Here is a 12837-nt window from a genome sequence, read left to right as displayed (position 1 = left end):
GGGGGACATGAAATCTGGGACGGGCCAGGCACATCTTACGTCCCACGCCAGGACTCTACGAATTTACTCGAAATTACAAAGTCAGCCAAAGCGAAAATCTAATTCCTATCAAAACGATCACCAACGAATAATGGAAAAAATATAATGCCATAATGGTAAACATAAGACGAATATCACAACATTAAATTGACAGATCCTTAGATACAGCTAAACGCTCGCTCAGGCCGTGCTTAATATATCTATGCTTAGTGGACTCGCACCTCCAACCAACGTGGATATCTAATAAGTCACCAGCTATCTTCCTACAAGCCGAATTAGAAGCCGCCCCAGACTTCAAACTGTGCGTGCCGTATCTGGAAACATCACTAACAAATGGCTGAATATGCCTCTTAAATTCCTCCCTTAAAGTGGAAACAGAAACACCTAAACTAGAATGAAAATATTCCTCAGACCTGGCTTTGACAATTCTGCGAACGAATGGGAACGTAGAGGAAGACTGTGGTAAAAGCCTAATCAACCGCTCAGTAACAGCAACAGGACAAGTAACCTTGCCGGTTCTAGCGAGAAAAGCAGTATGGCATTCCCGATACTGGTCGTTTTTGCGCTGAGGCACATAAACAGACATATGATCACTAAGTATAGAGACATCACGAAGTGCTATATTCCTGATCTCAGCAATGCGAAAAAAGCCGGCAAAACCAACCAAAAGAAAAAATAAAAAACGAAGATCGGAAAGTGAAGTGCTTGAGGCAAAATGGGCAGTTATCGCCTGTACGGTACTAACCGACAGCGGCTCCTTAGGCTGAACAGGTCGGGCGAGCCTTTTTTTGGCGCCTTCTAAAGCAAATTTTACTAAAGGATGGCTAACAGGGCAAGCCTCGATACCGGCCATTGCGTGGCCCCACTTAATAGCATAAACAGCAGATTCTGTAGGAGATACACCGAAGCTATTCTTGGAAGAACCTTTAGCTAGCTCAGAGATAAATAATGCGATATGCAGAGGTTTTGCCGGAACTACGGGAACACCCAACTTGGTCAGAGCCCACCGGCGCTACCGTAGCCAGCCAGATTTGTACTTTAGCACTGTGGACGGAGCCTTGGCATCTAATTGCAGATCAATAAGGCCTGGAACCATCTCACTCAGAGAAGAATCGGACAATGAGGCTGCTTCAAGCCAAATCCCGGAACTCAGCACATCTGAAAGAAAAGAAAATATCGTGAAAATCAAATGATTTCTTCGATAAATACCGAAGGAGGCACAAATACGCGTAATGAGATCACCTTAACTCAAAGCACGTCAACGGTGCTCAAAATATGCCAATCCAGGCTCAAAATATGCCAATTCACGTTAAAATATGCCAAATCACAGTTAAACCACTATCGCGACGGTACCAAAAACTCACCCGAAATCCACACGCAAAGCCAACATTCTAAATTTTGGGCAACCGTGAAAAACGGACAAGCGAGACTGATAGACCTGCCACTGACCTGGGACCTCCAAAATAAGGTCCTTAATGGCGGGAAGTGCTAAAGCGTCCCTGACGAGTGACTTAAATCGAGAAGGTCCGTCACGTAAAAGAGGCCAAAAAATAGCCCGATGGCCATTCAGGAATAATCAAGGTCCCGCGACCAGAACAGGCCAAGAGCAATCTAACGGCGTCTACAACGAGACCCACCGAAGGGCAAACCCAGTTGTTCTCCCCTCTCCAATCCTGCGCCAGAGTATCGACAGCGGAACAACCAGGAGCAGCAAACTTGGAGTTAAAAGGCGGAAGCTGAGCGTTATAAAAGGAAGCGAAACGGTCAATCGTGTGGGGACCCCATTTGGCATCTACAAGTCGAAACACGGAGAGATTAATACGCCAATCATCCTTATTGAAGAACCGGCTCAGGATATCAGCTCTCTCGTTGAGTGACCTTGGAATCCACTGCGCTTCCAAGGCAATACCGTGCGAAAAACACAAACCAAAAATGCTCAGAGCCACCGACTGAAGATGGACCTTAGAGCTGCCAACGGAAACTATCCTGGCGGCATTCTGATTGTCGGTAAAAATCTTAACCCACATGTACTTGAGGTGCTCAACAAACGAAATCAAGACATAATAAATAGCTTTCAGCTCGCGAAAAGTAGAACTTTGACCCAAATCGTCCATAGTGAACATACCGCTGGCCACAGTGCCGTCCAGGGAGGCGGAAAAGCCTCCGAAAGCTGCGTCGCTCGCGTCGGAAAATACGACGGCGGATGAATCAAGAGAGGGCCGAATGGAGTAACCATTAAAAGATTCAATGTTACAACACCAAAACTTCAATTCCTCTAGTAGAGCAGGAGGAAAGAGAAAAACGTGATCCCAAGCTGATCTAGAATCTATCGCTAAGTACATCTGCCTAGTCAGAAGACGGGAAAGAGGACCGACTGCCAATGCCACTGAAATAGTGGAACCGACAATCCTGGCTAATTCGCGATAGGACGACGACCTGCTCTGGATGACGGAATCCAAAAGCCGCTTAAGCTTGCAAACCTTCTTTTCGGGAACCCGAAACGTCATAGAAATGGTGTTGATCACAAAACCAAGCCACTCGCATAACTGCATCGGGACCCAGTGAGTCTTCTCCTCGTTAACAAGGAGACCGGAAGAGACAAGATCCTTCCACTGAATAAAAGCTGATGAGAAGGCACGCAACTTCTCCGGGTGACTAAAAAAACCGTCGTCAGGGTAAACAAAAGAGTTATGACCCATAGATCGCCAGCGCTTAACCAACGGGCGCAACAATTTGGTAAAACAAAAGCAGGCGCTACTGAGACCGAAGGGTAAAACAACGAAAATGAAATACCTAAGTACGCCGTTAAAACGCCAAGCAAAACCTAGGTACTTTTGGCGGTCTGGAGAAATATCAACATGGTGGTATCCGGATTTGAGATCCCAAGTAAAGAACCAGTGCCCTTCACGAAGAACCTGTGACAGAGAGCTAAGGTTCTCGTACTTAAACTTAGAACGAACGAGGTGGCAATTAACATGTCTAAGATCAATTACTAAGCGAAGCTTCTTGCCCTCCGCCACTGTCAAAGGATTAACGCAAAAAGGTGGCTCTCGATGCTCCGTAATACAGCCATTGTCCAAAAGCTCTGAAATTGCATGAAGAACAAAGTTAGGATGCCTAAGAGCTGACAAATTATTACGTAAAAAACACGGGGCTGGATAACTGGCTAAAGGAATCCGATAGCCGTGCGAAATGGTATCGAGAACAAACTGAGGAGCATCTAAGGTGGACGCCCAAAAACCGACGGAGGACTTTAAACGGCCCTTAACTCCTGTACACGTATTGCCGGCACAAAATTCCTCTGAAAAACCAATGGAGGGCAAATCACACTGAACGAGAAAATGCGAGTCATCCCCCTCATCTAGTCAATCGTGACGAGGGTCGACCGTTGTAGACTCGGACGGCTTGGAAAAAAAAGCACTCAAGTGGCCGAATTACCCGCAGTATAGAAATAAAAAGCAAAAAATATATCAAGCGACCTGATTAGCTAAAACGAGGGAAACATAAAATAAAACGAAACTGTGGGTTGTAGGCGTTCACAGACCCGAAGGATGAATACGAATGAACGAGACACATATAACCGCATGCAAACTACTTGACACCACTAAAATACCGAAGGACAAACAGACACTATGACACACCTAATTAACCGCGTAAGAACGTGCAGAAAGCAAATATCTGCTAAACTGCGCACCGCACACATTTTTGCATTCCAACGCTTTGTACAGTAATTAACTGAAGATGACAGAAGTTTCTGTCGAAACGTTTTACAGACTCAAAGATTTTGTCGTTTTCTTTAATTTCCTTATATAGAGAGCAATCTGGAAAATTATTTAGAGCTGTTTTGGTTTTACCATACTAAGGCCCTGTTTACAAGCAAGGAGGGTAACCCTTGTGCTAGGGTTACCCTAGCAGGCGAGTCAAAGATAGCCTGGGTTTACAAGCAAAATTTCACAGGTAGGGTTATCCTACCACCCGGGACAACTTAACTATGCTTGGTAACCGCACGCATTGTTATCAATGCTCAAAGGGTCTGGAAACAAGTAAAAAGTTGTCCCGGGTAGGCGAGTTATCCCCAGCAGAGCGTTTACAAGGCAGCTAGGGTTACCCTAGCACTAGGGTAACCCTAGCTGCCTTGTAAACACGTCGATGAAAAAAAGAAGAAATGTGGGAGCGTTAGGGTAACCCTCCTGCCAGGGTAACCCTAGCACTAGGGTTACCCTACCTGCTTGTAAACAGGGCCTAAGGTCTAGAACTTGCCGTCTTCTACCAACCAGATCCAGAGTGTCCCGCACGAGGTACCGGTGAAAATTCCAGCCTCTGCCATCAGTTGTCTTCTGAGAACGAACGTTGCTTGCCGCAGGCTCTGTTGATTTCTCCAGAAATTTGTCCTGAAAGAATAATTTTTTCTAGCTCTATGTCTTTGCATGCCCTAGAACGAGGCAATAAAATCGAATAAAGAAAAACAAATATAGTCCGTAAGTTGATCTACCGTGAAACTAGTGAAAAAAAACAAATTGTCGTATTTTAGAAAGTCCTTCATCTTATAGCAGTTACATTACATTCGAAGAATGAAATTAAATTTCCTTTCCATTGGCCTATTTTAAAAGACTCAGTTTAGTAGTTCACTCCAGTTGCTAACTATAGAACTATATTCATATCCGAAAAAATCCATCATCATCTGCATGCATGATAGTTGTACCTACCTCGATCAGGGAGTTTCTCAGCGCAGACGAACATTTTCCTTCGCTAAAAGTTTTCTGGTCGGCTTTTGTTCATCTCTGTGCTTAGCTCGCAGAAATTTTCAACAAGATTGCAATTCAAACTTTGGCAGACTGGAGTTCTTTTTCACGGGACCTGTAAGTGTTTGAAGTTGTATAATTGAATAAAGTTGTTGTCTTTATCTCTAGCACTGGAGATTTCGTAGTCTCTTTCGTCTCGAAACGGTTCTTTTGTTAAGGAAGAAACAATACGAAGCCTCAGCATTTTTTGTGGAGTACTCTGAAATTCACAGCTATCAAATGCTCTCTCACATCCAGCATGGGGCTTGAATCTTCGACCTGTCACACGGTAGTCCGTCACTCTACAATCCGGCTAACCAGGCGGCGGTTTGACGACCAGCCACACAAGCAACAACGAAAAAATTAAAGGAGGAAGTTATATTATTGTGGTATACTCTGGATTAATAAAAATGAAAACCTAAATATTATATGACGCTGTGAAGTTCTGACTTGGCGCATAAACACTGAAAAAGGACGGTCACAAAATCGAATTATGTACCACGAAATAAACAAATAATGAAAGATTTTCTGTTTCGAGTTCGATGAGTTCATTTTCAGCCTCCTCAATACTGCTGGTGTTGACAAGTACAACGTTTTGTTACACACTTGTGGGGCAAATGACATTTTCACAAGAGTTAAGGTGAGAAGTGAATTAGTTAGCAAGAACCTGATGCAGTGAATGAGATAAGCGGGTACTGACTTATAGAAATGATTTGCAATATAAGACGAAAGAATGAAAAAAATTGATCATATTTACTCGTCACGAGCGTGGGGGAAAGAAAACTGTTGACATCCCCTTAGGACACAAATCTTAGGCTTTCGGATTTTACGATCTGAAATTCTACCACAAAATTAATTTTTTTTTAATTTCTCTCCAATATTATTTTTATTTATTAAATAATTTTTTTATTGTTAACGTAAATCAAGACATACACCGGGTTCATATGAGACAAGTGTCCTGCATAGTGCTGAGATCTGCTAAAGTGTCATGTCAGAAAATAGACAAAGAAAGAAAGTGACCTTCGAGCTCCATTGTCGAATAAAAAATATTGAAATATCTAAATCTGAAGGTCTAACGAATGAATCCCTTAAGAGGCTTAATTTTTTTTCGTCAGTACGCACTCGTTAAGACAAATAAAATCGTTCTTTATCCGACGAGCGAGGAAAATTTTCTCTCTCTTTAACAGTTAAAATGACAGAATTATTCCTCATTGCTGACATGTAGATTGTCGTCACGAACAGACCTTTAGGTAGCAGATTTACATACATATAGTAGATCTATGAAACTACAACACTGATTCCAGTATCAGGCGCGCTGCTTGTCTTATACGAACCGTAGTATATAGCCGACACTTACTGAATTCGAACCCAGCGTGAAATACTGAGACTTAAAGAGAGAGAAACATACGTGACTCATATTTCTCTTTCACGGTCTCAATTTACAGAAAACTGATTCAGTGACATTTTATTCACAAAATTCCTTTAAGATACGCTGAGGTTTTCTGCACGCACTGCGATGCCTGGAGTTGACAGATAGAAAATACTTACAACGTGTATTTCTTCAAGAAGAGAAGTCAACGTATGGTTTTCGCTTTAATATAATCAACACCTTCCTCCGCAAGACGCAAAACTATTTGAATATGCTTTTCTTTGGTTACGACGAGAAGTCAAGTTTTCTTCTTGGAAAAGAGCTTTATTGGAGTTTAACTGAAGCACTCTTTCGGTGAGAAAAGATAGGAAATAACAGGTAGCATATTATAATCAAAAGATGGTAAAATTGTGAAAGAAAACATACAAACAAACTACTATGTTATTGATGGCATCTCCAGTCTTAAGCTTTATATCTCCATCCGGTGATGAACATGTGTGCCTTGTTCTCACAAGTAGTACCACTGCAATATCAAAGAAAAGAAAAAAAATTGTTATCGTTGAGAACAGAGAAAGTAATCATTTAAAGGGAGGTTCTTGATGTAACACCAAATTCTCTTTACATGTGAGAGACCGCCAGTGAATGAAGACATTAGAAAAATGGTTTCTCTCAGTTTATTCACAGCTGAATTGTCTCTCACGATGCAATTTTCTTAACCTTTGACTCCCAGAACTGATTAACATGTTACTTCTCTTTATAATATCCATACATGATCCAGCAAACAGGTAATGAGAATACTCAAACTTATCAGGTAGAATTCGTGATCTTGATCTGACACTAAATTCTCGTAAGTAATTTCAAAGGAAATGTGTAGTAGCTAAAGGGGAGGATTAACAATCAGATTTTGGGAGTTAAAGGGTTGACAGCTCCGTGCTGTAAACCTGTTCGGAAGATGGTTTAGGTCGTTTATTTTAACCTACACCGTCTCCCAACTTTTACAAAATGTGATAGTTTGATCTTCAGATATTATTTAAAATGGTCTTCTCTCACTGCTCAGTTGAGGTCGAACAATTTTTAACACGAGGTGTTCGAGAAAAATGAGACTACTCTGACTAGTTTTCTTGAAACTTCAGTAGCTGAAGTTTGCTTCCGTCTACTAAAACTTAGGTGACTTATGAAATTCATTCTCAAGTGTTCGAAAAAAGTAAATAAACAAACAAAATACAAGGCACGCACCTCCATGGCAAATAAGTTGTTCAGAAGCTGAGGCAGATTCTTTCTGTCATCAAAAAGGGTGACCAGAACGTGAGCCAGTTCATCCTAAAATGAAAACAAGACGGGAATCTTTACAACAAATTTAATTTTGTTGCCATCCACAGCTACTACTTCAAAGTTTCGCAATAAGCTTACAGCTGCTTCGAGAAGGTTGTCTGAAAAAAGGGAAAAAAGTGCACGCGACAATCTCGTAAGATAATCTTGGTATCGGGTAATCAATGAATTTTAATAAGTCAAATCAGACAACAAATTAGTTGATACTAACAAAGCCGCGATGCCATCAAAGCCGCGATTCCTCGTCCTTACAGTGAGGTTTCCGCAGATTTCCCTGAAATCCTGACGTCACGAAACTGTGACCTGAAACTACCCACAATACCTTTCGGGGTTGTCGCAAGCACCTTTACACTTTATCCGACAACCTTTCTCAAAACAGCTTTATATTTGTCCTCACACCTAGTAACCTATGGAATACAGTTTTGTTTCTTCCAATAAAAATGCACTGTGATCGTGTCTTCTGCGTGAGTATAAAGGTAAAGACAGACCGGCACGGAATCCCCATGTGGCTTTCGTGGTTGCGTCGCATTCTCGCCTCCAAATTGTGTTTTTGCTCTCACACACGTGTCGTCAGGGATTTTCCCTTTTATGAGGGATAATCGGATGTTAAATAAAAAATGTTTTGTTAAGCGGAAATCTACCTGCTTAATAACACATTGGTACTGTAAAGGAGAAGTTCTATGTTGCTCACTACTAGAAATCAATGGATTAACCGAACTAAATACTTTATACCATTGCATGACTGAACTTGCATAAAAAACATTGTGGATTGACTGATAGATTCTAGAACGTTTTCGAAAAGGAAAAACACTTTACCATCTGCTGTGCTGGTACCACATTGGCCAAGGCCATCACAATAGGCAGCTTGCCTTTCTCTCCTGTCAGCGTCAACAAGTCCACCAGTCTATCAAATCTGTCCATTAACACCGTGTCCGCCAAATTGTCAAATTCAGTGCCCTGAGGAAAAGTTATTCAATGAGTCAATCAAAAGTAAAACTTACTTCTTAGAAAAATAGGAGGGTAGACAAAACCTGAATCAGAAACATTATTTAGACTGAACCTGTTGCAGAATCTTGGTGAGAACCTCCATAAAAACAGCTCTTGTCTGTAAATCATCATGGTATCCTAGGCCTGAAAATGCAGTAATAGTTAAAATCACAATGCCCCTTCCATCTACCTGCCCATGCACATGTGTTACTGATGTTAGGGTAGTTTCTGGCTTCCCCTCTTCCCCCCTCCCCATCGCTTTGTCGCTCGTCCCAGATCTTTCAGCCGTTCAACATGGCGACCGAACATATTCGCCGCGCTGAATCTCGCGCATACCAGTACCGTCTACAAGCAAGCTAGGGCATAAAGAGTTAATTTGACTTACCTATCGCATACATGAGTCCAGTATCAATGTTAGCATTCAGTAAATTGGACATGGCCAAGACAGCATTTTGATGCAATGTTTGGGATGCATTATGGTGCATTTCACCTTCTTCTTCTTGCTCATCTGTGGTTTTTATACCCTTCTCTCCGTTCATTAAGTTCATGAATAGAGTGAAGTACCTGAATAGTCAAGAAATAAGACACTGTCTACGTCATTTCTTAGAAATAAAAGCTGAAAAAGGACTTTCTGTAAGGTTTTTGCAATACCTTGTTCTCAACGATAGGAAGTAGCGGGACGAAATGTAAAATAAAAATCGGTCGCCAAGCGAGTTGAGGCTCATTAAGTTCTACCAACTCTCTTCTTATATCAAGAGAATGTTTAATCCATCGGTTCTCACAGGAACAGGTACACCTTTAAATTGCGCTAATTTTAGAAATTTGCGCCAAAGTGATATGTACAGAAGGTATGTTAAGTGCATACTAGGGAATCATATCAAGAAAATCAGAAACCGTACAAAAAGGCAGCCTCTTCAGTTGCATTCTGATTTTCCCCTGTTATGAAACGATTTCGGCTTGGTGATGTTGTAAGGAATAAGAACCCAATTTTCATACTCTCAAATGGCGTACAGCAATTGACCTAGCACAAGTTTATGGGAGAAAAATTGATAATTTTGTCGGTTGGCAAAAAAATGAAATGTACAAAGAGCTCCTGCAGTTGATTTTTAAGCGTCTCAAAACACTTAGAGATTACATTCTGTTTTTCCAATAAGTAAGTCTTACTTGAGAAAAAGTTGTGACTTGGCCTCCATAATATCTGTCTCCATTCCCTCGGGTTGCAGGGGTAAGCCAGAGAGGAGTGATGCTATTGCACGCATCACAGTAGCATCAAGATCTCTGCAACACCAAATTTCATGTGATTGGTACGTGAATAAAGAATGTATCCGTCTGAGAGTTAGGTAACTGAGGAGTCAGCACAAAACAAGGTCTAAAAATATCAATGATATGTTTATATCTTGCAAATTTTCCTGGAACAACTCTATCTCAATAAGGAGCTCACAATTTCAACAGGGCAATCCCTGTTTCAAGCCTTGTTGGTGTCTAAAATTTTAGTATTTGTAACAAAAATGATATCTTTCCTTGTCCACCAATGCGATAACCGTGCGTTTGTCAAAGCACGAGAGGCATGTGGGAGGCTCGGCGGAGAGCACAAAAAACGGGTTATAGTCGCTTGATGTCTATGTAGCCGGTAGCAGGTCTAGTTCCCAGAGCTCGGGGTTTCAACAGCTTAACATGGGACGTACGTATTTGAAAGTTTGGCCACATGAGAGAGAGGTCACCAAAACAGACCAGTTGCGAAATTTTTGGGCTCGAATAAAAGGAAACGTGCAATAACAATAATAATAATAATAATAATAATAATAATAATAATAACAACTTTATTTATCCTCTAATTTCAAGGTAGCACGCAAGTGCTAAAATCTCCGAGCAAGAAATAAACTTAAACTAAATAAATTCAAATAATGATGGTTTTTGAGGAGAGGGGAAAACCGCAGTACCCGGGGAAAAACCTCTCGGAGCAGAGTAGAGAACCAACAAACTCAATCCACACATGACGTCGGGTCCGGGAATCGAACCCGGGACACATTGGTGGAAGGCGAGCGCTCTCACCACTACACCAACCCTGCTCCCCTGCATATTCATCAAAACAGCACGTAGAGAGTCTGGAAAGCTTGGCAACACTACCGCTTACTTGGATAAACTGGAAAGCTCTGCTGGGATACTCTGGTGGTGTTCAGCAGAGGGTAGAACCCAATCAGTGAGGTATTCCACAAGCTTGTTCCGAAGCTTCACTTCTTGATGAAGTAAGAGTTCGTCTCTTTTTGCCATAACCTGCCACCAGAAACAGCAGTTAGTATACGCTGCTTCCCATAGCTTTCCTTACAGCCACATTTCATCCATTTATTTCTCTTAAGAATCACGGTGGTTAATAAGATAAGTAGCAAAACCACGAACCACATCAATCAGCTGGCAGAGTTTACACTTTATCTGCAGAGCCTGGTGACTAACTGGGAGGTTTCTCACATATCTGAAAGACAAGACAAGGAGAAAAAAAGACTTAGTCATTTTATGCTCTTTTTCCTGGTTTCAATAGCATGAAAGCAACCAAGATTCTTGCTCCTCCCTCCTCTGAAGGACGCCAGTCCATCACAAGATTACCCCTCCCCCAGCATTTTATCTCTGACAGTTTGCCAGTACCCATTCTCACTCCTTTCTCCACCCGGAAGTGTGTGTGTACACCTGCCGGCTTTTCTTCCTTCTACGATTTGTTTTTTTACCCAAAAGAAGGGGAGGCAGGCCTCTCCCCCAGATCCGCCACTGGTTACAAACTAATGCATGACAACCTGACTTACTAAGACTTAGATGTTGCAGAAAGGGTTGCCTTCTCTTACTAAAAAATTGCTTTAAACAACGTGGGAACAAAAGCTGTGATACTAACCTTACGAATGACAGAATCATGGCATCAATGCCACTCATCTGAAAACAATCCTTGTGTCCTAGTTTGTTTTCCAGGATGTGTTTGATTATTACAATGATCTGGAAATCGTAAAAAAATAGCAATCAGCTTGTTTTGTGAGTCGTTGAAAGAAACGAGAAATATCAGCCAGAAAGAAAGTAAAATAACATCATTTGCTGACTTTTTGAGCTTCTCCAAATTTGAATGCATTTCAAATATTCATAATGATGCGCACACTTGCAGCATCTGCAAAATATTCTCTGTGACTGTTCTTTCAAAAAATAGATTTTTCCGGATATAAAACACACAAAAAGCAAAGATGTAAAACAATTTCTTCTAGATTAAGTTTAAACTCCCAAAAATATATTAACTTATGGCATCAATTACACAAACCTGTGCTATAAATAGAGTGTGCTTTTCTTGAACCACCACCTGACAGGAAAATAAGTTTACATTAACAGCCAAATACATGAATATGGATCCAGTGAACAAAATGCCAATTATTAACTAACTGATCATTCAGAAATCATTTGCAGAAATTGTCAATATTATTTTTTGGTACAGAGCACTACTCAAAAATGCATTTGGATGGAGAGTGTAAGCAAATACCTACAGTTTGCTCAGAGATGATGGGCTTTTGGTCAGGAACACCTTGGAGCTAGTTTTCGTATAACATGTCGTTACATTTCAGAGGGAAAGACGTTATTTGGCTTCTCACCAGCTTGGGATAAAGAAATATTTGAGTTTACATGACAAACTGGAACCTGAGATCTTTGGATTTCATTCCACGATACTGCACCAGTAAGCCACAGAGAGCTCCATGGTAAGTTCCCCAGTATAAAATCTTTTTTCATTACACACCTAAGCTAAAAGGGTACCATCTCTCTTTCTATTTTACTCATATAAGGCTTTCTGTAAAATCTGACCCTAGCAGAACCCCGGATGCGTGTCACAAATGAACCCTAGCCTGTAATGACCTACGTCAACATAGATTGCAACACTGAATATTTTGTCCAAAGGACTTATTATCCTTCAACAGTTACCTTTACAACTGATAGCAAACTAACCTGCCCAGATGGTGTGAAGAAGCTGTTTACAACTGTCATAATCTGGGTCAGTAAAATGGGATAAAGCTTGGGACTTAACTCCACTCCAACCAGCTCATTGACTGTGCTACGTATCTGTAAAGGACAAGATGTTGAAAAAAAAAAAGGTAAACAATACCAAATAGTGTGATTTTAGACACTGAACGCTATTAGTTAACAAAAAAGGATACATCAGAATAGTGTCATTACTGTAATGTGATCCCCAACTAGAGCATAGACATGTGAAAAAATATACTGACTGCTATACATCATTAAATATTCCCAGCCCAATTCAGGACTGGCATGAGCACAGCTCCAAAAAATATGACACCACTTGCATGTCTGTCT

General features: G+C 41.1%; 3 protein-coding genes across 3 annotated transcripts; all 3 read right to left on the bottom strand.

Moving 5' to 3' along the window:
* Positions 1–69: 69 nt before the first annotated feature.
* Positions 70–1262, bottom strand: LOC111329002 (uncharacterized). The gene has a single exon (XM_022933562.2). It carries the CDS (start codon positions 890–892, stop codon positions 182–184), a length of 711 nt encoding a protein of 236 aa, XP_022789297.1. The 5' UTR covers positions 893–1262; the 3' UTR covers positions 70–181.
* Positions 1052–2738, bottom strand: LOC148715671 (uncharacterized). The gene is made up of 3 exons (XM_088746640.1): positions 1677–2738; positions 1489–1549; positions 1052–1197 (listed from the first exon to the last, which is right to left on the bottom strand). Exons 1-3 carry the CDS (start codon positions 2736–2738, stop codon positions 1052–1054), a joined length of 1269 nt encoding a protein of 422 aa, XP_088602766.1.
* A 4362-nt stretch (positions 2739–7100) lies between these two features.
* Positions 7101–12586, bottom strand: LOC148715670 (neurofibromin-like). Its single transcript, XM_088746639.1, has 11 exons — positions 12472–12586; positions 11798–11836; positions 11387–11484; positions 10903–10975; positions 10640–10779; positions 9670–9783; positions 8891–9069; positions 8579–8649; positions 8335–8475; positions 7426–7509; positions 7101–7130 (listed from the first exon to the last, which is right to left on the bottom strand). Exons 1-11 carry the CDS (start codon positions 12508–12510, stop codon positions 7101–7103), a joined length of 1008 nt encoding a protein of 335 aa, XP_088602765.1. The 5' UTR covers positions 12511–12586.
* Between the last annotated feature and the right edge of the window lie 251 nt (positions 12587–12837).

Source organism: Stylophora pistillata, unplaced genomic scaffold (assembly GCF_964205215.1).
Source record: "Stylophora pistillata unplaced genomic scaffold, jaStyPist1.2 SCAFFOLD_4640, whole genome shotgun sequence".
In the NCBI taxonomy this organism is placed as follows: Eukaryota; Metazoa; Cnidaria; class Anthozoa; order Scleractinia; family Pocilloporidae; genus Stylophora; species Stylophora pistillata.
This window is presented reverse-complemented; position numbering and strand designations above follow the sequence as displayed.